Source organism: Agelaius tricolor, unplaced genomic scaffold, assembly GCF_023055355.1.
Source record: "Agelaius tricolor isolate 1412-34295 unplaced genomic scaffold, bAgeTri1.0.p SCAF_2, whole genome shotgun sequence".
Taxonomy (NCBI): Eukaryota; Metazoa; Chordata; class Aves; order Passeriformes; family Icteridae; genus Agelaius; species Agelaius tricolor.
The window spans coordinates 72,313,180-72,340,302 of NW_027269262.1; the positions used below are offsets into that span (position 1 = coordinate 72,313,180).

The 27,123-nt window shown below is 37.2% G+C and overlaps 1 protein-coding gene across 3 annotated transcripts in view; it reads right to left on the bottom strand.

Annotated features, from left to right (window-relative positions):
* Positions 1-25,790, bottom strand: part of SPAG1 (sperm associated antigen 1) — a 37,715-nt gene extending 11,925 nt beyond the window's left edge. The window contains exons 1-13 of one of the 3 annotated variants that reach the window (XM_071421491.1): positions 25,634-25,790; positions 24,165-24,306; positions 23,454-23,613; positions 23,006-23,131; positions 18,323-18,390; positions 16,341-16,459; positions 15,768-15,873; positions 13,457-13,587; positions 12,731-12,837; positions 10,159-10,321; positions 5,825-6,247; positions 5,344-5,443; positions 3,088-3,240 (exon numbers count right to left, since the gene is read on the bottom strand). In XM_071421491.1, coding sequence (XP_071277592.1) covers positions 3,088-3,240; positions 5,344-5,443; positions 5,825-6,247; positions 10,159-10,321; positions 12,731-12,837; positions 13,457-13,587; positions 15,768-15,873; positions 16,341-16,459; positions 18,323-18,390; positions 23,006-23,131; positions 23,454-23,613; positions 24,165-24,304 — 1,796 coding nt within the window. In that variant the 5' untranslated portion in view covers positions 24,305-24,306; positions 25,634-25,790. Of the gene's footprint in view, positions 1-3,087; positions 3,241-5,343; positions 5,444-5,824; positions 6,248-10,158; positions 10,322-12,730; positions 12,838-13,456; positions 13,588-15,767; positions 15,874-16,340; positions 16,460-18,322; positions 18,391-23,005; positions 23,132-23,453; positions 23,614-24,164; positions 24,307-24,614; positions 25,085-25,288; positions 25,592-25,633 lie in introns of those variants that run through there. The other 2 variants (XM_071421493.1, XM_071421492.1) reach the window with 2 other exon arrangements.
* Between the last annotated feature and the right edge of the window lie 1,333 nt (positions 25,791-27,123).

Genomic DNA, 27,123 nt, shown 5'->3' on the forward strand with positions numbered 1-27,123 from the left:
TATTTACTTTTCTTCTTTTAAAGTATTTGAATAGCAGCTATTTAAAAAAAAAAGCGTCAGTCAAATACTTTGGCAATAGAATCAGAGCACTCAGGGCCATATTCTTTTCCCATTGTGGTCTTATCAAAACACTAAAACAAAAAAGCAGCCCCACAGTTCTAATCTCCTTTATGTAGAACAGAAATTACCAAAATATTTTAAAGAATTATGTAGATTAAAAAGTCTGTTTGTAGAGCCATATAATGAGTGTCTTACACCATGCTGCATAAAAACCATGTGGTTTTGACTTGAAAGTGAATTTCTTCATTAACAGAATATCACATTCCATAGTATAATTTAGTTGCTTTATTTGTTTTCTAAGTGACCAAACCCACTATTTTAATCTGTGTTAACTGCACATGCCTTTGCAGGGGCTCTCCTCTGCCTGTACCATTCCTAAGTATCTCAGAGGACATACCAACAATGTGGCTTGTCCAAGTACTGCTTTGCTCTAATTTCACTAAAACTTCAGGATTCTAATGATAGCCTGAACCCAACTACTAAGAAAAAATGTGGCACACCATCACAAATTGAACAACCCAAAGATTTACTCAGGTTGTTTTTTTAGGCAACAAAACAGTACACTTCATATTAACATATCAATTAATTAACTTCAGATATTTCCCATAGAAGTGATGGAGTAATTCCACAGGAAACCAGAGTCATATTGAATTCCTATTTGTTTTTTCATTTATCATAATGGGCTTAAAAAGTTGCAGGAAAAAACTCTTAATTCATCAAAATCCACAGAAAGAACCCTGCAGTATCTGATGATTAACTGACTTCTTGTAATGTCATAATGTAAGCAGAGTTTTTTGCAAAAATGCAAACTTGTGTGCCATGATTAGCTTAAAAAGCACAGGTGTCTCATGAAAAAGCTGGGACAAACACACTCATTTCCCACCACCAAGGCCCCAGCTTGACCCAACAATCCTGCAGTTCTGGAGCTGATCACAAATTTCTTTCTGAAGTACAGTACTCATACGGGACTTTGCAAAAACAGCTTCTGAGCTATTTCAGGCAATTTGCTCACTGATACTAAAGGAATTGGGACAATTGGAATGAAGTTTCAGTTTAGTAGGAGGAAATGCATAAACATATTCCCACACATTAGAGCTTCTGTATTTCTAACAGAGAAAAGTAAATAATGAAACACTCAAGAGGAAATTAAAATACATGAAGTAGAAAATCCATTGATGTTCACAATGCTAGGAAAATGCCACTAATTAAAAGCATGCTTGAAATGCAATCTCCAGTTATTTGGCACACACCTTTAAATGAGCCCGTCTTTCCAGTTTATCTAAAAAAATCACCTCAGGAATCAATAAAAGACACAATTTAACATCATCTAACCAACATAATGAACAGTCAAATAACTGTTTATACTTGTTTCCATTATGCACTCAAACTCTTATTTCCTTTTGATTGCAAAATGATCAGACAAAGGTTTGATATTAAAAATCCTTGTCTTTTATGTGAGTATGAAAAATATGCAATTGATTCTAAGGTTTTTGAAAAGTCTGCTTAGCCACGTAAGCACAGAGAGACAAGCTTCAATGTGGTTTATCAAACCCACCCTCAGACAAGTAGGATGATGAATTTTTCCTGTCAGCATCCTAAAGCATGGCTATATAATTTCCCACAGAAAATTAAAAACCAAGAACTCCTCCAATAAAATAAGGTTGTTAAGACCTGATCCTCCTAATATTAAAAAAAAAAAAAAATTACATTTGGGGTAGTCTCTTTAAGTTAAAAGACAGGAATGTTTTTTTAAAATTCATATTTAGAAAGGTCTCTTTAGAAATGAAAATGAAAGGTTTAGCACAGTCTCAGTTGAAGTTTCAAATGATAAAATATTTTTTTTTAAAATAAAGTTCAATTACGCAGGAGGTCTATGATTTAGGAACTAATAATTTGCAAGCAAAAGTGAATTACCAGCAGAAGAGAAGAAGGAAGAAGCAGCTGAAATAAGGTGATGGGTTGCCAGGGAGGAAAAGAGTAATGAGCAGTGAAGCTAAAAACATAAGGAAGGCCTAGAGAGGAGAAAAGGAAGAGTGTTAAGGAGAAAAGGGAAATAAGCTTTTTACTAAGCAAGTTCCAAGTCAAGGAGAAATATGAAAAGAGTATCTGCAGATAAAATAAGCCAACAAGATTTTTAAAAAGTGTAATAATTACATAGATACCAGGATAAGCAGCTATTCCACCAATCCAAGTGCTCTATTATCACCACAGATACAGAAGATCACTAAAAATTTTTGTGGTATCAAAAAAATAGGACTTCTAAGAGATTATAAAGTGCCACAATTTCCTCTGGTCAAATAAAGAGAATTTAAAGAAAGATATTATGGGCTTTTTAATGAATAGTGAAAGTGCTCATGGTCTTGCCTTAGGAAAAAAAAACCTACACTAGATTCCACTGTAAAAGTCACATGCATGTGGGTTTCTGCTCAGTGATTAATGGCTGTTCTGTTTTCAACTTTATAGTATTAAAAGTATAATTAGAGAAATTCAAAAGTCTCTCTTAGCAGAAAGAATTAATGTTGAAAGTATTAATACTTGAAAATAATATTCAATTATATTTTTTACACCTCTAAGCTTTGTAGCCAACCACTGTTTCAGGCTATTTCACTATTTCCACAACTGCAGCATACAGAAGGATTCACACTTAACATAAATCTCCAAGTGTCTCAGAAAGACTGTTAATATGTAAAGGAAACAGGATGTCAGAGAAATGGCATGGACCTTAAGAATTACTTTATATAGTATAAAATAGAAGTTAGGAAAGAGAACAAGTAGAAGCACTATTGAAAAACCCAGCCTTAAAATATTAAAAATATTACATTTTTGAAAAACAGGAAAGGAACCCACTGCTAGGAGAAGAAAGCTGAAATTATGGGAAAACAACTAAAAGAACACCCAATCCTCCACCTATAATGAACTAGCTGTGCAACAACTCCAAGGGTACAGAACAGAGGGAGCATGTAAAACAAACAAATTTGAATTCTCGTCTCTTTTGACTGTTATCAGAGCATTTGTGTGTGCAGTTACCTGTTAGCGCTGTCGTTTGCTGCCTGGATGCTGCTGTCTATCTGCAGGACTGTTTTGTAATCAATGTACGCCTGTCGGTACCGCTCCATTGACTCGCTCGCCATTGCTCGGCGTAGAAGAGGCTTAAGGGAAAATGGCTGGAGCTCCAGAGCCCTGGGAAGACAAGAAGAAAAATGCAGGATTGAAAAGGAGTAACTGAATTAAGTGAACTACTTCATGATATACACAACTATATGCAACCCTGTGATTTCAGATGGCACTTACAGTAAAATAACTAAGGAAAACGGGTTTGAGTGGTTCATATCAACGCCCTAAATTACACCCAGTTTTGAAATTGTTAGTGCTTTTACTACAGCTTACTCTACTCAAAGCTCTGTCTTCCATCTGGAAAACTGCTCTCATCATGATATGATTAATGGAATGGCACCTGCTTATGAGCAAAAGCTATTTTTCCTAAGTCATGCCTAGATTCACAAGGATTTCAAGTATATGGTGCTTTTGCTTACATGACTTTCAGTTCTTCCTCCTTAAATGAAAGTATGCACTTAAAAAAACCCACTGACTAGGACAGGAACATGCATGCACTTTTCTTTGGACTTAAGGTTTTTGCCTGCCTTTTGTCTGTTTACATTTTTGATTCTCTGTCTGGTCAACACCAACCTCAACACTGTGCAATTAGAACCCCTTCCCAACACCATGCATTTTTCCAGCAGTATGAAGCAAAGATTTTATTTCTCAAGAACTACCTTCTTTTCAATGATTCTTGCTAAAGAGAGATAAACTTTTGAATAGTGAAATTAAGATGAGTCTAGACAACTGGATTTCATGAAGTCATAAAGCCACCCAGACTGAGATATCCCAGCTTTCTGCTACAGACATGTTTAGCTCCAAGATTAGACAAGGCTGCTCAGGGATTGATACAGCTGGGCCTGAAGACCCTCCACGGGATCTCTGCCCAACATCTCTGGGCAACCTGTTGCAATGTCAAGCAGTGTTCATGGGGAGAAGGCTTCTCCTAGTACAACCCTACAAATTTTTTTACTTTGAAATCAAGTAACCTATTTGTAGGTGATCTATTATATTGTGTTGCCTACTGAAGACATGTGTTTGACATGACATGTGTTTGCAGTTCTGCATCCCAGTCTCTCAATTTTTTCTACCTCTGTATTATTTCTACCACTAAGCACTATGAGTTCTTGCACATCCAGGAAATATGCATGACATTAAGGACACTATCATTAGATAGTAAGAATAAAAAGCTTTTAATTGGTAAGAATACAAAACCTAAAACCTCTGTATTACTGATTCCAGCTAAAGTTTTACATACTTCAAACTTCCTCAATAGGAAGATGGGTCTTAGATACACCATCTCAGCCAGCTGTCTGCAATCCTGCATCTATTTTAACAAAATAGTGCTAATGAGTAATTTTTTTCAAAGAACTTATTCTGTCAGGTAGAATACATACAGTAAGTTAAATGCTTTGTACCTTTGTACTAAAAAGGTACATGCATATTTTATTTTCTGTTTTGGAGGGCTTTTTTTAACAGTAGTGTTATGCTGTACAAAAAACCGCACTGATTAATATGATTTCTAATTCTTTTAAGATTCTTTTTTGCACCTTAAGCCTCAGCATTATAAACTCAATCTATGGAAATATTAAAAAAACCCAAACCATCAAAAATACAGTATTAATTTAGTGGGACACAGTGTTTGGAAGTTACTGAAGGTGTCTCATCTTCTCTAACTCCTGTATTCTTAAAAGCCACAATAAGCAGAAAGGATTTTAGCTCAATTCCTTAACAGCTGTAATTATTGTTTATAACTATGTCAAGTATATATTAAAAACCCCCAAACCAAAACAACAAACCAACAGAGAACACACACACATACACCATACATGTGCTCAAAAGCAATTTCCAATACCGTGACAAGCATCTGGCTTAAAGCTTTTACATATTTGTTACTGTAGAACTCCACTGTAAACCTGCTTTGATATTATAAACTTGAATTCCACTATGCATTTCTGTGAACATAATAAGCTTAAAAACTGCCCGTACACAGTAAGACATTAAGTTAAAAATTATTTCTTTCCTAGTTTCATATGATTGTTTATGTAACAAAGGTATCTGTCATTTAGACAAGGAATCAGACTTTATTGGTACTGTTCTGAGTCAAACAGCACTAGCAATATATCAGTTAAAATGTTTAATCATCACCAGGAATGTTGTTGCTCTACATGGGAGGTTTCAATTTACCTGTTACAATCCTGAATGCAGTCACTGCAGTTCCCTTCTTTGAGGTAACATGCTGCTCTGTTTGAGTACAAGATACTTAAATCGTCTGGACTTTGTTCTCCTAAAAGAAGTTACAATTAAAATCAAATAGTATTACTGAATTTACACTTAAGAATTAAAAACCTGCATACTCCAAGCTGCACTGCAGCGATGCAGTTTGCTGACACTGCAAAGCAGTAAAGACCTTCTTTGATCATGTCGCCTGGAGTATGTAAGTATTCAAACATAAATGTCAATAGCTCTACCCCTAGAAAATTAAAACATTATTTCACTCATCATTCTGTATCTTCTGTCACGTGAATTGCTGTCTACTGAAATGATGCAAGATTTACTGCATGGCAACTCCTGTCAAAAATCCAGGGTCAGGCTAAATTCATTCACTTGTACTTCCTTTAAATCATCTAAACAGTTCTAGATTTAAAGTATAAGGTATTACACTCACCAAGACCAGTGACATATTCAATTGCTTCCGAATATTTGAGCACAGCTTCTCCAAACTGTCCACTCTTAAATAACTCGTTTCCTTCACTTTTTAGTTTTGCTGCAGTAGGAGGAAGTGAAGTGGAGCTGCCACCACCAGCCGAATGAGAGCCTTCCCTATGCGGTGTGGAGATCTCCTCAGCTTCGGCGCTTTCACTCTTCTCATCGCTGCGTAAAAAGCCATTAACTTCGCCTTCGTGGTCCGACAAATGCTTTTCCGACTTCTTCTTTGACGCGCCTTTTTTCCCCCCGCTCTCAGCGGAGTCCTTGTGCTTGTGCGTGTCTCTGTCCTGCTGCGCCTTGCCTTTGCCGTGCGACTTTCTGTGCGCGTTGCCCATCGCGGGCTCCCCGGCCGCCGCCCGCGCCGCCGCTGCCGCGCCGGAGCCTGCGAGGGCGTTAATGAGGCGGGTTAGAGCCGCATCAGCAGCGCGAACCATCGGCCCGCCGCGGCACGGGGGGGCGGCACAGGGACACACAGCCGAGCCCGCGGCACCCCAGCGCCAGGGGGGCTTGTCTGCCTCGGAAAACACTGCTGAGGACACACAAAATTCCTCCTTACAAGTAACCTGCAGGTATTACTGAGAAGGGATTACTACGAAGCCTCATTGCCCCTTGCTGGGCACACGGGAACCCCTGTTCAGGTGTCAGAATGGTACAGGGCTCACCTTGACATTAACTCTTTAAATACCGCCTATTACAACACGGACGCTTTGATCTGCCGTGACCAAATCAAATGCCTGCGTGTTAAAGTTAGATCACAAGCTATCAAACTTGTAACGTTATACAAAACTCTCCTCAAATATAATAGGGAATAGGCAGGATAAAAGCTTATAAATCCTTCTCAAGAAGATTTCATTTAACCATGTCAAAAATCCTTTTATGCATACTTGTAATCATTCAACCTTTACTGTTATTTATTACAAATTTATTTAGGAAAAAATCATAGAATAAGGGTATTAGATAATAAAATATCTATCTTCCATATTCACCTGAATTCCTACCAGATTACCACCACAGTATTCAAAGACAGATTTCTGCAGAGCCTCTCAATACTACTAAGAACACAACAACTCTGCCTTTTGGTACAATTAAGATGCTATCTTCCCCTTCCCTTAACCTGATGTTCTTATCTGCCCAACAGAATTTTTTCAACTATTGGAACAATATTTTCAATTGACTTTAACAAAATATCTGACACTGACTCAGCATGGATGAACTCCAGGCGGTCCAAAATGAAAGAAATATTTTCTTTGAACACACAAAATGTTACTGCAATCAAACTGAACAGGATAGGAAAGGATAAGATTTGTAGAAACAACAAATCCTCTAGTGCCTCCTACCTAGCTGAGATCCCTGTTTTGAAATACCATACTTAATAGTAAGTTCATACTCCACAGAGGGAGCAATGATAGGCTAAATCTACCCACACAGACATTTTTGTAAAACTTAAATTATTTATATTTGATACATCCACCCACCCACTCATCCAGTTGATGGTACCAAATACACCAAAAAGTCTTAAAGTCTATTTGCTAGGGAGAATGGTGGTAAAAGGCTTGCTGGGCAGATGAATGAAGACACCAGTATATTAAAAACTTCCTTAACATACATGCTAAAATACTTTCATTTTACATACACCAAAACAGAAAAAAAAATAATTTAAATGTCACAGACTAACAGGTGATAGGACAAGCTTTTACAAAACATAGTGAAACACTGTCAAAGAGCATCCCAGCTTCTAGAGACAAAGAGAAAGCAAGGCAGGCACACAATATGTGGTGTGAATGTTATTAATGTGAATAATCTGTAATTCCTGAATACAGGAAAAAATTCCCTAAAGATGAAGTGCACAGAACCAGTCCTGGATTAAACAGGAAGCATTTATAGCATTTGGAGTCTGGAGTCCCCCTGACAATAGGAATGCTGATAGTTACCTTATGTAGCTGCTGGGTAATACTAATTGGTTAAATACTTCAAGTCTGAGTAAACAGCATGCAAAAAATGTACAGCTATACTTCTCAAATATAATTCTCATTGTCTTTTAGTTTCAGTCTTTAAAAGCAATGTTCCTGTACTGGTCTCTACAGAGAAATTAAAGCAGTATTCTGGGTTAAAAAAATACCAATACTTCTGAACTTTTCTTAAGGAAAAAAAAATTCAAGACACCTTAAAAATTTGAAGGAGAATTTGAAGAAAGGTAATGAAAAGTCTGGATGGAATTTTGACCAGAATGACAACAAATACACACAAGCAAGAATTTTAATTTATGTTATTACTAAAATAGCAAACTTAAAATGGAAGGACCATCATAAAACTAAAGAAATCCCCACTGAATACTCTAACAGGAATATTTGAAGTTTGGTGAGTGTTTACTATTATATAATATATAATAATATATTACATATTATATTATTTAATATTGCAATAGATCAATTATATACCACACAGCTCAACAAATTTGTCTTAATTAAAAGGGGCTATTTAAAATGTATCAATTTATCTTTAAACTGTATTTATTACTTGAGGTTATAACTTCTGGAAACATGTCAAAATACCAGGTGCTTTGTCAAGCACATGATTTTTAGTTTTTGCAGTGCCTGAATACTGGGTTTTGTATTTCTAGGATGCAAGCAATTTTCTGTTTCTATTGTACAGAAAGGGCTCCATTTACTTTTGCTTTCAGCTACATAGAAGATGAAGAGAGACTACACTCTACTTAGACTTTTTTGTTTAAAGTTCAGAAATCAACTTTTCAGCCCTAAAGAAAACAAAACCAAAATTTTTCCAATCTCTAAATTGTAAATTCAGTAGGAATGCATCAGGGTTACCAATTAGAATGCGAAATAAATGTGACTACATGACTGGACTACATGGACTACTGGACTGCCTGTGATTACAGGACTAGAGGTTTAGTCTACTTATTGCTGTTAGATTCAAAGAACATTTTTATTCATTAACTGAACTGAATTCATCTTTGTTTCCAGTTGTACAAGAAAATACAGTGTAATCTATGAAAATACTTTCCACTTAAATCTCAGAAGTACTTTTGTGTATCACAGGAACACCTTGGTGTCAACTGACAATCTTCCCTATGTTTAAAGGCCTAACCTTTCATCAACAGAATGGAAGTCTTCCTATGGAGCTAGAAGGCACACAGTCATCTGAATGCTCACAATAGAAAACACCCCCAAATGAACAGACATTTAAGGCTAGGGACATGATGCACTCCTTTCTTCCAAGGTTTTAGCTCAGGAGATTTGGTAGACACTAACTGATATGGGAAAATATATTTTCCCTAATCTTGTGTGCCAGTAATACATTATTATATCACACATTTACAGTCATACATTCATGATTAAGCTGCAAAACCCACAGACTGATTTAGATTCAAGATAAAACACAGAAAACATAAAAGCCACCGCTGTGACTTTAAATACCTTAAAGAGCCAACATAACTAAAAGAAAGGAGAAGGGTGAAATCAGCCTAGGGATTTTACTCTGTAGCAGGCCAGAGGCCAGCCATGCAGCTGAATCTAAAAGCAAGCTGCCAATGCAAGCCTTCCTAGCCCCTGCTGCCTCACCTCTTGCAAGCCATGGATTCTGATTATGCCAGTGGCTTCACCCAAAGAGCCTTGCAGTTAACCACACACTAATCCAGGAATGGGAGATACACTTCAACTGCTTGTAAACTACATCCAGTACAAGAATTACAAGAATTACATGTTGTTTACCTCTAATACAAACTTCCAGGGCATAGAGATGAGCTCTTAAAAAAAAAAAAAAAAAAAAAAAAAAAAAGAGAATTATAGTTTCCAAAACAAACAATAACAAAAATTATAGATGTTAACAAATTATACTTGATCATTTTTACACCCTTTGATGCAAGCATGGGAAGAAAAATGAGAAAAATGTGCTGGTGGGAAGGCAGGAAAGCTGTGTGAGAGAAAGATCTCAGGAACACAAAATGTTCCCTCACCAGAAGAAATTTTTAACTGGGTCCACATCAAAGGGCAGGTGTAAAATTACACAGGGCACAGGGAACTAGGTGATTTAGAGCAACATTTTCCATTTGTCTCTGTTATGCCCATTCTAGAAAGAATTACAAAGATGTGTAATAAAACTGGGTTCTAGATTTCACACTCAGATCTACTTTAAGTAGTCAATGTAAGTTTAGTCTTCAAACAGGCAAAATTCTTTGCAAGAATATATGGATGAATTGTGTGAATAAACATTACTACCTCAAAGACAACTATTTTTCCTTAGGTTAAAATAAAGTAGGAAATGATAAGACATTACTTTTATCTCCACCACGTCTTTCACGTTCTTCTGTATTTTCCTCTCTTCCTTCACCACTTTCTGAATCCTCTATCTCTTGAATAAGTATTTTTTTTCCTTTGCCTTGAGGCTCAGATACAGGCTTTAAACCTTTCAGTTTCTCTTCAATCTCTAGCAGACTTTTCTATAATAGAGAAAAAAACCAGCAATAGCAGAAGTTTTTTTATGATGTATATAAATTACAGTTCACATACAGCAAATACATTCTGTTAAATAATCCATGAAATCCTGAAGAATTATCAAGATAAATGTTGCCAATATTAAAAGATGGTAATAAATGTGAATTTTACAAGAGTCAGCATCAAACCAAGAGTAATAGTCAATTTCTGTCTCTCTCACAAGAAATAGACACAAGATATCTTCACATCTTTGTGTGAAGATATCACATAAATAAATAAATACTTTTCTTGACTGCACTGCTTATCAAAAATAAAAAAAACTAAATTCAACGGGAAAAAAGTAGATTTATGATTGTGAGATCTGGCATGGAAGAGATGTGGAAAACAGGTTCTCTAGAGAATCTCCAAAAAAGCCTAAAATCAGAATCAAAATTTATGCTACGGAGAATCTGATGTCAGATGGACAACTGATGGAAAAATACAACTGAGAGAACAAGAACCAAGAGACAACAGTCCCTTAACAGTGTAGCAGAAGGACACTATGGAATAATGATAAGGTTTGCTCCTCTTATAAGAACTGCAATTAAATGATCAAACAGCTTCTCATTCCATAATATTTTTCCATTACTCAAAACATCCCCTTTAACTGCACTTGGAATCATCAAGGTTGGAAGAGACCTTTAAGACCAAGGCCGACTGTTAACCCAGCACTATCACTGTAACCCATAAACCACTAAATCGCTTTACATTGTCAGAGCAGAGTAAGACACACCCAGCATTATGTGGTATTCTGAATGTAATTCAATGCTGTGCAAGAAAGTGCCTCAGTACTTTCTCAAGAAAAAGACAAGAACAGGATCAAGCAAAGATTCACATGGACAAACTACCCTGAAGAATTCCAGTTACTGACAACCACTTCACTTTTCTGCTAGTGATTCTGGATATGAACATGCACTCTGCATATGTTCCATACATTCATATTTATCTCAAGAGAGTTTTGAGGATTCTCCAAGCAATGAGAAACTTGAAAAAATGCCCTGCCAAGCACTTCTCATTTTTGTATGTGCCAGCCAAGGCATAATAGTTGGCATGAATAAGGACAAAGTACAGATATCTGCTTTCAGCTACAAAAGCACTGTTCAGCAAAGCAAGTAATGGAAGAGTGCAATCAAAATGAGTTACTCTGTCTGGTATTATAAGAAGTCTCAGCACAGCCTATTTGATACATCTTTTCACATAGACTGTTGTACAATTTGTCATCACAGACTCACAAGCTATTTAGATATTCAGTCTTGTAAATAGAAAATAAAAAGACCAAAATCTCTTTCAGAACTCAGATCTAAAGACATGTAATTAATTCTTTGCTTGATGTGAAACTCAGGAACTATTCTGGACAGGAACTTAGCTCCAGGAGCACCCTAAAAAGGATAAATGCTGTATGTGGTCAATTTGACACAAGAGGCATGTACCACTTTCTCTGGTACAAGCAATAGTAATAAATAACTCCATGGAAAGAAGCAGGAATCAACAAGCTGCTAGCAGCTTACAATATGCCACCAACAAGAGCTGGACAGAAGTTGGGACAATTGCACAGCATCCAGAAGTCATATGTAAAAACATTGGGAGGGTAGTAGTATGATGGACTCATAATTAACATACAACGAGCAGTTTACTATCAAAACTGCCCAGTACTGAAGGTTCTCAGGACACACAGAGTCCAAATGCATGGACTGTTCTAACCTGCAAAATATCCCTAAGATATCAATAAAGGACACAAACCAATCCTCTCCTTAACAGCCAGAGTAATAGTAGTTCAAGGACCACATCCTGACCCTAATTTTCAAAGAAAGCATCTGGCTTTCTTTGAAAAGCCAAAATTGGTTATGAAGAGTCCAGATTTATAAGAAGGTAAGAAAGGTTTTCCAGTCTACTCTGGAGATGAAAAATGAGAATTTATAACACCACACTGAAGCAAGAGCAGAATCCAGCTCTCCTCCTTTTGGGTAAACTTTACCACTGTAACAACAAAAGCTTGGCATCTGTTGGATTTTTCTTCTCATTATGTACTCAAACTTAAATGCACCTATCTCAATGAATCTTTTCAAGAGAAATTTCCAAATAGCTTTGATCAGCAAGACACTAATACTGCAAGCATGTTCAGCAGAAAACGTTTTAGGCACCTAAATTACACTAAAGAGAAGGCTTTCCCTCACAATCAAGTCATGAACAGAAGATCTGGCCACATTCAATACCTAATTTCCACCACATGTGATCTTGGGAAGCTGATCAATGGTACAGCAGATTGAGTGTGTCCTCAAAACTCATAGTTACATCAAACAACAGGAACTGCACTCACTTTAGCCTACAACTGTGTACAACCTCTTTCTAGCCATATTCAACTCACTGATGTTTACCTTAGCCATAGAATTTTCTGGTTCAACAGACAACACTTTATTCAGATCCTCTATAGCTGTCTGGTAATTCTGCAGATGACTGTGGACAGTGGCACGACGCATCAAAGCTACAAAAGAATGAAGTGTATTTTTATGCATTTAAAGTATAAAGTGAATAAAAATACACTGTTTTTCCTAGACATAAGTGCAGTTGTGCAGTTTATAAAATTCTGCACTTACTTCTATATTACTAACAACTGTTTTCTTGATGATCTTTAATGATGCAATTTCACATGACATCTTTTGAGGCAGCAGTCATGAATTGTGAAGCACCTTTTCATAATTTTCAAATTTTCCACCTCCACCCATGCAAATACAGTTAGCTACATTCAAGTCCTTGACTTCAGAAAGGAATAAACCAACAACTTTGCTTGTTTTCATGTCACTTTTAAATTAATTTATAATTCAGTGTGGGTATTATGGAAACACTGCATGAATACCAGAGGGCTTATAGTTATCATATGGAAAACGTGCTGCCATGTAAGAATTCCCTTTACATATCAACAGGATGAACTGCATAAAACTTCACTAACCCCCAAAGAACGACTATAACTGCTTTGGGGAGCTATGCAGTTCCCTTATTTGTATTTAGACCTGATGTAAAGCTCAGTTCAGTCAACTAACAACATGTACCATTTTATTTGCTAGAGGTAAAATATTACATTGAAATTTTATTTTCTACTTTACCTTTTATGTTGCCAGGTTCCATATCTAGTACCTTCTCACAATCCTGTAAAGCATTGTCCCAGTCCTGAAGTTTGATTTCTGCTTGAGCTTTGTTGTTATACACAGCTGCAGTTGGTATTACTGATAAACTCCTAAAAGAAAGGGAATATTGCTCATGTTAGAGTCAGAGTTAGAAAACGTGAATCTAGAAAAACTTCACTACTGGAAGCTATAGGAATATTAATACTGGTATTCTAACCACAGTAGTGGTTAGAGACTCCCTCCTATGTGACCACAGGCAACCATCTGCCAACTAGATTTACTGTCTTCAGAGGCCTCTTGCTTGCCAGGACTTAGACCTGAGATGTTGCAGAGGAGATGCCATGGCTCATCTGTCACTTAGACTACTGCCTCCTCCTGCCATCCATGTAGACTCCAAAGAAACTGCTAGATGGAACTCTGAGAGATGAAGAGTAACTACACAGCTCTGGGGATTATGATGAAAAGGATGGTGGTGGGGGAGGACACATGGGATTCTCCTTGATCTTGCTTGTAAGATGGAAAGATTCAGCAGTGGATAAATTGTCCAGGTCCATGTCTGGCTGCAGGGCTGGTATTGTAGGTAGGGTTTTAGTTTCTGTGACAACAGGATCATCTCTGAGGAACAAGGACAGCTAGGATGCACATAACAAAATGGTGTAAGGGAATCTTTGCCAACGACCTTGTTAATGTTGCAAGGAAGACCCTAAACTGTGCTCTCTGGAAAGAATAGCAATGGAAGTGCCTGGGGGACAGCACACTGCAATAGACGCAATTTCATTGTGAAAAAACCATGGCTGAAGAACAATCTCAAATACTTCTCCACAAATGCACAACACATTGGAAACAAAAAAAAAGAATAAAAGCTCTATGCAGCTATGTTTCCAGTGGGATAATCTGTGCATGCTCTTTCAAAAGGGGAGGAGGGTGAGGAAGAAGAGGAGATGCATTCTAGTCTAAGCAGTGATTCAATGTATGAAGGTTTGTCTTCACACACGAGGAACAGGCAAGAGACTGACAAGCCAGCCAAGAAAGCCAATGGGTAAGAAGAAGAGGTCAGAAGAAGAGGTGATTTTCCATTCTAGCCACAGATGACCCCTTCAGATTATTAACAATTCACTCCAAAATATTTTACTTAAATATTTATAACTCTAAGAAAATAGATTGCAGATAGGATTAGAAAAGTGACCAGTTAGAACAGCATGGTGTCACTATCATACATTTCAGAAGGCATACAATGCTCCATGGGGGTCAAAAATGGAAAAACTCTCCATTAGAAAGGATTCTGCCTATCCTTAGTTATTAGTACCTTATTTATGTACCAAAAGCAGACGTTTTTACTTATTTTTATATTATGTATTTGTATTTTATTTATTGTATATGAAATACAGCTATAGACTTTTTTTATGTTTGTGTAAAAAACCCAAACAAAACAAGATCCTTAGGCTGCAAAAAAACCAAACGCATCATGCATCAAATGCCTCAGTTAAGCAGCTTGTGCTCTATGAATATCATTCCAAGTGTGCACACACACATACATATATACATATCTATATCAGCAACCTCCAGATTAATTTTCATAAGCTTTTCTACAAAACCCTAACTCCTTCATTGACATTATGAATGATAATTCCTAAACATAAATCTTTAAATATTTATTTTATTTCTGTTCCACACTATTTCTATTCATTATTTTCTCCATACTTATCTGCACTGACCACAAATGTATTAACTTTCTCATACTTTTTTCAAGGTTATCCCACTATAATATCATAGCTCATTAATTATCTTTACATTTCATCTCACAGTAGTGTCATATCATTATCCTCCATTTACACTGGTAATTAATACCCCAAGATTCCCAGGTACTGTAAATTTCTAAACAACAACTTTGACACTTTCTGATTTCTAGGGGTTTTTAAGTCCTTACCATTTCAGAGCACAGAGTTAAATTACATTTGTAATTATTTCGTTTCTCAGCACTCTGATTATCCTTTTATTTTTGTAAACATGCCCTTGGAATCTCAATGGTTTAAAAAAATCTGAGGAAGTTTGTGACAACTGCAGATTGCATTCCATCACTTTCTAGCCCCTTCTCTTCCGACAAATAAAAATTAATATGAGGATGGATCAGTGCTTTAAATATTCTTCTGTCAAATCTTTCTGCCCTTTTGAAAATAATCTAATTGTCACTAGTTGCTTCAATAAGAAGTTGCTTCAATTACATTGGTCTGAAACCAACATTCACAAGTAGGAGTTATTAAAATAAAAGAACACAATAGTATTTACTCACCGAGTGTAATATGTCACTGCTTCCACATAATCGCCAGTGGCAAAAGCTTCATTGCCCTTTTCTTTTTCACGAGTAGCAATAAAAATTTTCTCTCTCTTTGTCATTCCTAGCAAAAAATATTTCTACATAACAACAACTAGCAACTTGCACAGATGTAACCAAAACAGTCAGATAAAATACTCTGAATCTCATAGTTTGCATTATTTTAAAAGCACATGGCTTGGTAAAAGAAACATTTGTATTTTATTTTCTGTAATAAAACACTAAATTCTTCTGATAGGCATACAATTCAGCATGCAAGAAAAAAGCAGTTGGCTAACCTCTATGATTAATTTATAATACCAGATATATGCTTTACTTCTTTGCCTTGTGTTCTCAACTAATCTTACTGTTTATTAAGCAAGACTAGATTTTTTTCAAACATGGCTTCAAGCTCACTTTAAAATCTAACAACTTTTAGCATCTCTAGGTGCTGAAAAATAAGGGCACTTTATTATATACTTCTTTAATTAGTATTCATACTCTACAACACAGTATTACAACTAAAGAAAAATTATGTTTCTAAGACATTACCAGTTGTGTCAATTTTCTTTTCAATTATGGGAAGACTTGGCCTACTGAAGAATCTTGCTTTTGAGTTACTTTCTTCACAGTCTTCATCAATTTTAGAACATTCCTTTTCCACATCAAACCTTTAATTCATAAAATGACCAATTCAATAATTCTGCATGGCAAGACTCCTCAGCTGACAGAAAGGCATGTTGTATTTTCATTACAAACCAAAGGAAGAGATACAGGCTGCATTCAATTATTGGTGACCAAGAAAAATCTCTGCCTCGCCTCCTCACCATATTCCCCAAAACAGACAGGTAAAATTTAAGAAACAGTATCATCAGGCTCCATCCCAGCCCTATCAAACATCCCCTTTAACCTTGGCCAAAATACCTAAGAAACAGCTTCAAAGCAATTTATACTGTAAACTTGAGACAACATTTCAAAGCAGCTCTAAAGCAGTTTTGAAAACAGAGTTTAGGAATGTATATCAAAGAAATATTGCTGCTGTAATACTGTAAAATAACTATAGTAATAATCAATTTCTACACTATACATAAACATTGTTCTTACTGCTTTTCTGTGTAGGGTGTAATGGAAAATAGCCCTTTCACAATAATCTGAACAATATCAATAATTTCTTTCTGAAATCAAGATACTATTTTGAAAATTTCTCCAACTCAAAACCTTTTCACATAACACTTATTGTTCTTCATTTTGAATCTGATCTTTTGCTAGCTTTTACCTATTTATTATAAATTAAGCACATTTCAAATATTTTTTTTAAATAAGAAGCAAAACTCTTTGTTTAGAAATTGCCTAAACAATTATTTGAAAGCTCTAGAATTTTCCTCAAAGCATTTTAAAACCACTATATGCTTTAAATTGGAAAACATCTTTCAGACAGCTCTGTTTCATAATCCAAAATAAACAGTGTACTCATAATCCAAAATAAATACCCTCTATGGAAAAATTCACAATCTGTACTATTATCAGCATGCTAAAGCACTTGAAGATTGTGTACATAAATCTGTAAACAAAATCTGTACAATTACTTTGGAAAGATACAGTACCAAGAGTAAAGAATAAATGAAAGAATAAATTGTTGCAGAAATTATTTTTATAACCTAATTTCTTTGTCCACATTTGAGCAGAAAGCACCAATTTCTGAAAGATACATGCATGAAAATAACTTATGCAAAACAGGGTATATGCAAAACTTATGCAGAACAGGGTTTTTGTAAGGGCTTTGGGATATAGTTTCATTACCCAAACCCCACAAAATCCCCATCTACTGCACTGGAAATTTGTGCCTCCTCCCTCTGATTCTATAGCATTATAATCCAGATTTCAGGAACTACAGAAAAGCTTCTACAGTGTGCAACACAGGAATAACAATGTGCTTTTTGCTTTCGGTATTCAACAATTTGGGCATGAACCTGTCACGTAACTTGGGAAGGTGATGTGCCACCATTACATGATGCAGAATGTCTTTGTATCAGAGCTCCATCCATTCTAAAATAGTTACTGTCTAAACCTCTCTTAAGTGTAATTGCATCTGAGTAAACTGATGCACCTGCCTGAAGCTCATTCTTTGAGGTTAGTGGGGCTCAGTGCAGGAGTAAGTATTCATCAGTTTTGTTTTCAGTGTAGAACTGTGGCTTTAGATATAGACAAGTCCATGTTTATAGGTCCATGTTAAATAACCCTACAGCTGTTTTCAAAAATCTCATCAATTAAGTAATCAATTTTTATTTATTTTTCTGCTGCTTTACTATATTTCACACACCTTGTACAAAAGTGTAGACTAACTTGTTCTCAACTGTTAGCAAAACAATGTGTCATTTGCATTTTAACAGAATATTTATTAAGAAAAACCAAAGTTTCACCAGTGTTACAGTTCCTTAAAATGCTGACCTTAATACTATGTTTCTGCAAAATACAGTGTTCCCTAGTTAAATAAGATTTATTAAAAACTGAAATATAAAATTAATTAAACATACTTGTCCCATTCACTGTAATCCCGTGGTATGTTTTTCTTGCTTCTTTGTTTGTTTTGCAATTTTTTATTCTAAAAGAGAAACAAACAGCCATCTTGTAAGACAATTTGTTGCAGTGGAATTCGCAGTGGTTTTTTTGGTTGTTTCTGCAGTACATATTTTCCTAGTAACCACCACTACTCATGACTAATCTTAGTTCAGTCTTGAAAATGTAATTAATCTTGGTTTAAAGAAAATCTTGATGCATTTCACAAATCATTGCAATCTGAGGGGCTCCTGAGTCTCACACTTCTTGTCCGCTGTCCTGTCACATCACAGAGGCACTGAGTGAAACTTTCTAATGAGTATCTTGTGATGCCATCTTCCCAACCACCCTTTCAACATAGCAAGGGAGAACTCAGTCTTCAGACGACCCAGCCTTGTGATGAGGTGTTTGACACTGAGAGCGAATCAGAACCTGATTTTAGGCTTCCCTTTCCCAAGAGAATTCCAGGCACAGATTTTGGTAGCCCCTGGAACACTCACAACAAATTTGCAAATAAATTACTTCGAAGTAGTGTCTGAACTTCTTTTTACCATTTATCACTTCACTAAAGTCAATTCCACGATTATTTACATCCATTTTAGATTTTAGACAAGCTTTATCATTGAAGCTTGCCTTACCTAAGATTTTATCTTGAGGATGTTCCTGCAACAATCAGTTCTGACAATCAGATTTGACTGCCTTGTATCTCAACCCATCTCCTACACTAATGGACTCTATTTCCCTAGCTGTCCCCTTTGGCATCTCTTCTACCTCCGTCATGAGACTATACTTCTATGCCCCTCCCTGCTTGTTGACTTCAAAATGCTTAATAGCAAGGTGTGGTTCCAAACAGGTATTTCACAGTGGAACAGCCAGTTCAAAATATTCCCATCTTCCCTATCCTGGCCATTCAGTCCTCCTCTTACCTTGCAATCCAGCATTCACTGAGTTAGACCAGTGTAATTCTTTGTAGAATTGCATATTTACAATTTTCTGTATTTAAACAATCTGATAGAGATCACAGTACAATCTCCAAATATCTGTACCAGTTCAATTCAGCATGTGATAAACTGGACCAAAGAAATGACCAGAAGCTTCCTAAACTCGCTTTGCCAGTGGTGACACTGTAACGAGGACATACTTCTGCAGCTGGATGTAAACACCTCAATTTACATAATGCAAATGTGACCCTTCCTGTAAACACTTCTGACTATCTATAATGTTAGGTTACACAAATTTTTGTAGTATATAACTCCAGAATTAATGTTATGTCTTTCAGGAAGCAAGACAAAATGACAAATATGTTCAGTGATCAACACATGTTTAGAGGAGGGAGCTCCTAAATACACCTTCCTGAAACATGAGTTATCCTTATATATCCATCCTGGTGTATATTACTATTTTAATGAATATCAAGTTTTTTTTTTTTCAACCAAAGTCCTTAATTTAAATGAGCAAAAATACTGCAACTCTCAGAAGAGACTCTCATAAGGTACTGACACTAATGCAACTCCAGCTCAGGGAGAGAACTACAGCATGTACATTTACAGAATGAGGAAGAAACATTGACTCAAAAACCCACCATTTAAAAAAAAATCTCAAGTCTCATATATTTGAAATAATTGTAATCAAGTTGTGATTCCAACAGAGTCAGGAATCTGATCTTATTATTTCTGATTAATAATATTATTTCTGATCAATAATATTTCAGAGGATCTCATCCAAGAGGCTTTGATAAAAAATGTACACTTGCACGCCATGGAACTCAAAAAAATAAATCTCTCTGCTTGTCATGTTTCCTGCTACAATTCATAATGTATGAATCCCACTGGGTTTGAAGCTCACTGAACATTTTCTGGACCAAAGATGAACACTTACAAATTGGCTTCAGTACAGGTGACACAACTTGGCCTTGGTTCTCCTGTGGGCATCCTAAAACATTACTATTCTATGGCAGCTAACCACTGTTATTTTTTAATTCAGAATATCCAAAACAACATGAAGGCTATTCAATCCTCTCATGGTGGATTTTTATAACATAAAACTTGTATGCATTTTGCATGCCCTGGGCTGTGGCACGAGGAGGTATCTGAGGATGCAAATCTTTCTGGAACAGTATTAGAAAGCCATGTTTGGCAAAGAAGCCTAAGCTGAAATCCCATCAATACAGTCTTTTGAATATTAGTATCTTTAAACACATGCTTTACTTCTCTCCTGGACAAAATGAGGCAGCAAAAATTATAATTATGCAGTGTGGACCGTTAAGACAGTTCTGGGCAGCATGATAGGAAAAGAGGGGTGTAAAATGGAAATTTCCACATTGTGTTATAGAGGGGAATATTGCAAAAATTTTACTCTTTTTCAGCCCATTTTTTGAATCCCCCCCATGGATTCACAGCAATTAAAAGAAAACACTTTACAGAGTTACAAACTATCAGTAGTGAATTGAAATTACACCTACATATAGTATTGGCAAGAAAATGTGATTACAGACAAAACAAGATGCTTTCATTTACCAAATTTGTACCCATTAGTGCAATCCACTGGTTTAGGGTCAATAATGATTTCCAGAACTGGATTCATTGAAAATGCTGAACTTTTTCTGTATCAGATCAGATGAACAGTCTCCAACCAAGTAATAACATAAAATTATGGACGGCTTTGTGCATTTATTTCCAGCAGAAAGGATAAATTTGGATGATTCTAAACTTGAACCCACTTACAAAATTATATGATGCCAATCTGAAAAATAATTATAGTCCCAATTGATTAGCCAAACATGTTTAAAAACTGTAAGATGACACATACCTTTATAAGAAAGAAATAAAGGAAAAAAAAGAAAAGCTGATTATGTACATTATTCGAATTTTTGAGATTTCATGTTGCAGGTATAAAATTTAGTGTGTGCTATATAAACAGGTTCTTTTTATTCAGTGGGAATCTAGTGGTGATACAACTGTAGTGCTGCATAAAATATTTCAGGCTTTCCTGCTCTCTTCCAGGACAGGTTACAATTCCCTCAGAGGTTGTCTGCTTAGACAAAAGGAATGGAAATCACATACCACAGGTAAAGCATAAAGCTATATCTAGGTTTCCTGGGTAATAATGTTAACACCAAAACCTAGTAGGGAGAACAAAAGCTGAAGAGCAAAAGAACAAAATTTGATGTGAAGACTGCTGCATGGTTTAAAGGAAGAGGGAAAAAAAGGTGAATATTTTGTCTTTGAATGGAGAACACATCCTCTTTAGTAACATGGCATATCCAAGATTTCAAGACACTTTCCATCACTTTATGCTAACATTCTAAACTGGGTTTACTGAGTTCAGTAAAATGGTATTAAGCCATTTTCTGTTCTAGCAATTACACAGGACATGAATCAAGGATAAAGCTATAGTGGCACAATCCATCTCAGCAAAATAGGACAGTCAAGAGGAACATACATTGCAAAATATTAAAGAGTACACATTAATTAAAAAACCAAACCACAAACCAAACCAAACAAAAGCACACCTTAGCCTCAATACTAAGCACTTATAAAACATGCACTGGAATCTCCAGCCTCTTTGTATACCACATAACAGAGACTGCCTAGCTATCCCAAATGTCTTGGTCCAACATCTATGTAGCTGACAATAAGAAGTAGTTTCTGACAACATAAGAACACAGATCAGGCATTTACTAATACATAATTATTCAAGAAAATAGAAATTAGTATGAAAGATCACACGACCTGTAAGGATCCCTTCATAATGTTTCTGACTCACAAACCTCCAAAAAGAACAATGCTTAATGAATTTCCTATTGCAGTGTCCCAGAATTTAAAAAAAAATAATTTTGAGAATCAGACTGAACTGATTTGTGACAATACCTGACAATTCAGAAAAATCCCATCCACACCTACTTGTCTGCCAATCACTTCAGCAGCACTGTATTTAGTATTAGCAAGAAAAGCTGGCCAGAAAAAAAATATTTCAGGCAGATAAATAAATGAAAAAAGTAAAACTCAGCAAAATGTAAGGAAACTAATACCTGGGGGGAAAATGTAAATATGTTTTCTGTAGTCATGAAGATTTGTTAAGTCTGCTTAAGGGCTAAATTGGGAATTATGCTGTACAGCTGCAGTGGGAATATCAACACAAGGTACCAACACAATCAAAGGCTACATATACACCATAGCCTACCCAGTACAGGAGTGGCTACAGAGTAAAAGAATTGCTGCAGAGGCTCTAACATCCCCACTGTATGAGTTCCAGGGTGTTTGTTTTGGACTGGCTTCTGACTGGTCCCATGGAAAAAAAGCCTGCTGGCAGCTGGAGAAAATCTCCTGGCATAATTTCATCCAGAAGGAGCCTAGTTCACATGCTTAAGCAGTACTTGGAAATATGAATCAAAGAACATAAAAGGCTGTTTAAAGAGATCTGCTTTGGCAGTGAATTCTTGATCAGAATTAAAACATTATTGCAATACACATGCTAGTACAGAAAGCACTTTTGTTTAAGCATTGGTCTCTTGCAAGGGAGCTTAAAGGTCCCTTGCAAGAGACCAATGCTTAAACAAAAGTTTTTATTTTCTGGTTAACAAAATAAATCTAGTAAGAAAGGCACAATGATTAGAAGTTCATACATATAAAATCTCCCAGTTTTAGAAAAACTGGAGATACCTGATCAGTGGGAAGGCAGCTGCTGGAACAACGAATGGGAGGCAAGTTATCTTGTCTTTCATTTGGTGTGTCTGTTCTCAGGAGCTGTGATTTCTTATCATCTTCATTCATTTCTGCCAGCCAGCTCTGGAAATAAATAAATAATATTTTTTTTACCTTAAGGCAGTAGAGCAATTATCCTTAAAAAGCACTGCTCTTAATGGGGAAAAGCAATTAAGACAAAGAGCAATAGTGCTTTTTTGAATAAAAAGTGATCTGCAAAAAAAACCAACACGTAGAGTTAAAATGGGCAGTTAATGTTCAGTGACATTAAGCAAAAAATAAATTTTAAAACATAATCCTTTGATAATTTCCTCTTTTAATCAAATAATTATATTCTACTTAGGCACAAGAAGATTGATACATCACAGTGATTGTATTATGGCCCACTATAAATGAGATCCTGTACCATCAGTTCACTATTAATTGCTTGCCATTCTTCAGCTGTGAAATCAGAAGCTGTGGCTGCAGGCTTATCTTTCCTCAGAGCTCTGCTCCTTGGATCCAAACACTCAATTCGCTTCTCACAAACCATCGTCAGTTCAGGGTAACACCCCTCCTCCCCAGACCTTTAAAATGCAAAGATAGAAATGTTAACAAAAAAGAACTGCACTACATCCTCCATGTTCCCTCCATGTGTAGTCCATACAGTGACTGCAGAGGACTATTTTCCTGTTACAACCCAATTTTACTAACACCTAATAACATTTTTATTAGAAAATCCCAATTAACCTTCAATCATTTTCCAATGCCCACATACACTGTTCAAAAGTTCTCACCACAGTGCTCATTAAAAAGAAACTTGTGTCATTTAAAGCAAAAGTTAAACAGGTGTGGCATCTGAAATTGCTAGTCATGCAACATGGATCATGAGGGAACCAAAACAGAGTGGCAGCATTTAAAAAAACCTAGCACTGAGCTACTCAAACTTTTGGATGGTTAAAAAAAGACTTGGATTTCTAGTGTTATCATTGGGACACTTTGAGCATGATCACTTTAACTTTGTACTTTAATTTTAAATTAGAAAGTCACAGACAGGTTCAGACAAATAGAAAAGGGTTCACTCAAATTTTACAGAACAGGAATGTAATTATTAATGAAGGTAAAAAAATAAGTTTACCTTAATACCCTGAGAATCTTTTCCAGGTGCTTAACATCTGTGCATTTTTCAATGAATTTGTAGTCCAGATGACTAATAGGTATTTGATATGTTTTAGTGGTTCCTTCACCCAGAAAATATGGTACTGATGCATCACCCATAACTAAATATTAAAAGAAAAAAAAAGTGATTCTGTAAGCTTCTAGTTACATTTTGAAGTAATGCAAATTTAAGGAATAAAATTGCTCACTCGCCACTGTCTCATGCAAGCAGACCTGTAAAAGAAAAAATATCAGATTTGAAGGCCTGATCACATTAACTGTTGCTGACTAGAGGCTTACTGACAGAAGTATGAGATATGCTTTTTAAGAGTATGCAACTCTACTGCAAGTCAGAACAATTCAGAAAGACCTCTTAAAGAAAAATTGCCAATTTTTACCGATCACATTCTCTGTTTTATTTAACACATACCTGTTTTAACCAAGTGGGATAATCACAAAGGAGAAGATAGTGAAGGACACTCCTTTTTTCAGAGGGAAGACATTAACCAATGCAGCATATCTAAAGGAACAAAAATCTTTGGCTTCTCGGTAGACAAAATAAATTCAATTCTCTTTCCTCAATGACTGCATTTTCTGGGTCTCTGATTATATTACACATGAATCTGAATCTTTTCCAGTAAGTCTGTTAATGAAGAAATGAGGGATTCAAATAAGATATTTCTGTCTCCCTGTCCCTTTGATCTGCTCATCTGCATCTTTTTCTGTATTGACCACAAGCTCTAGGGAGCTGAAATCTCCCACCCCCCCGCCTTTTACATAGTGCACAAAGCGATCAGTTAATTTTGAAGAAATACAATAAGGGCAACTAGCTAGTATGTGAAAACAACTATGTGTAGTTATAAACCAAATTAAAATAATTGTGTTCTAATGTCTTGCATAATTACACACATTAATTTGTAGTTACACAAAAAACGTTTACAATACAGTATCACTTAAATAATAACTGGTCATAATTAGGTGCTGCACAGAGATTCTGCCCCAAGACTTTGCGGTTTCAGTACTGGAAAAGGAAGAAGTCGCATGGAAAGAGGGACAAATGTAGGAAATAATTAAAGAAGAATAGAAGAACTAAAAGCTCATCACCACCGGCGGTTTTTCCCGTTTATTCCCGTGGCCGGGAAGGAGCTGCCCGGCGTAGCTCTCGGGCACCGCGGTGACCAGGGCTCCCGGTGACACAGCCCGGCTCCAGTACAGCCTCCCCACACACCCCTGGCAGGATCGGGGCTTTACCTCCAGGCCGGCCCCCGGGCTGCCCTCACGCCCGGCCGGAGCCGGGGCAGCGCGGCGGGCCCGTGCCTAGCAACTGTTGCTATGTACAACATGGCGCCGGGGACACGGTGCCGCCCGCCCCAGGGCTGCCCAGCCGAGGCTCCCGCAGAGCCCCGCCGGGCTCCAGCGGCCAAACTGCCGTCGCCCATCGGCACCCACCTGCCCGGGGCCGCGCTGTCTCCGGGACACGGACGCGGCCCTGCCCACACCGCAGCCGGGGGCCGCCCGGCCCTCGCCCAGGCCGCGCAGGCGCAGCTGGGCTCAGGGCGGGGATCTGGGCTGAGGGGAGCGGCTGCCGAGGGCGGGCAGAGATGCAGCGCCCGGGGGTGCAGCTGTGGTCAGCACCATCCTTGTGTTTCAGCGTAGTATTTCACTCAGCGGAGAGCAAGCGGTCCCTCTCCCGCTGCCGGTGTCCCCAGTTAAGTGTTGCCCGTCAGCTCTGCACTCCCCCAGCCCTGCTCTCCAAAGGTCCGTGCCCCTTCCCGAGGGCACTGGGGGCTCTTCGCCGCCTTAGTCCGGCAGCCAGAGGCACCCGGCCTGCCCGCACGGGGACCAAGCCCGCCTCCGTTTGCCGGCGAGCTTCGGCAGCGCTGCTGCCGCCCGCTCCTCCTCACCCTTCCGAGCAGCCGTGTCACAGCCACCCCTTCGTTCTGCTGTGCAGGCACAAGGTGCACGCTGCGCAGGCCAGGCTGGCGAACTGCTGGCAACTGTGTAGTAAAAAAGGTTATCATTTACACCCGAGTGTATCTGGTTTCCAGGAAAAAAATCTAGTCTTTGTAGCATAGATCAGGTACCTAAGAAAATCTTAACCAAACAGCTCCAAAACAGCATCTCAGAATGCTCTTTTTATCCCCTATACCAAGCCACTGCAGTTCATTTACAAGTCATCACACAGTCATGCAGACCTTAAAAAAGATATTATTACAGTGATGAGATAAGCAAGTTATCTCAGCACCGTTAGCACCATCAAAACGGAGATCAGACACACACAGTCCAGCAGTATGCTGTAGTACCCTTCAGTAGTATTACGTAACACACATTACAAACAGATGCAAAAAGTTTTGGCTCATCATCACAAACCCACCACTTTAAATTACAGACCCCTGAAAAGTCATCTGAAAAGCAAAACAAGATCCCACTTTTTTGGGCTGCTATCCAAAAAATCTTTGTAACACAGATCTAATTCTTTCCTTGAATACAAACAAGTCAAACAACACTTAAGAAATTTCTATTTCTGCATTGCTTCTTAATGTTTAACTTGCCTCCCTTTCCCTCTTCTTTCAGGAGAAATGATTTTTTCATACTTTCAGACATCCATACTTTTGACATGTCCACAACTGGGTGCCAGAATTGGGTGCTCTCATGTCCTTTAAGATTTTCTTTTTTGAAATCCAGATCTGTTTCAAATCTAGCCTTCTATTCATTTTCAGTAGAATTTATTCAAACCACAGTTATTTTATGCAGTTCACCGAAGTCCAAAGAACATTTAGCAAAGTTAAAATGCAAATAAAGTTTAGATGAGTGTAATGAAAACAAAGATAACTCAAAAAGAATACAGTTATCACTGAATTTAAAAAACACTGCATACTTTGACTACAATTTAAACAACAGCTTTAGAAATCTACTGATGGAAGACAATATAGACAAAA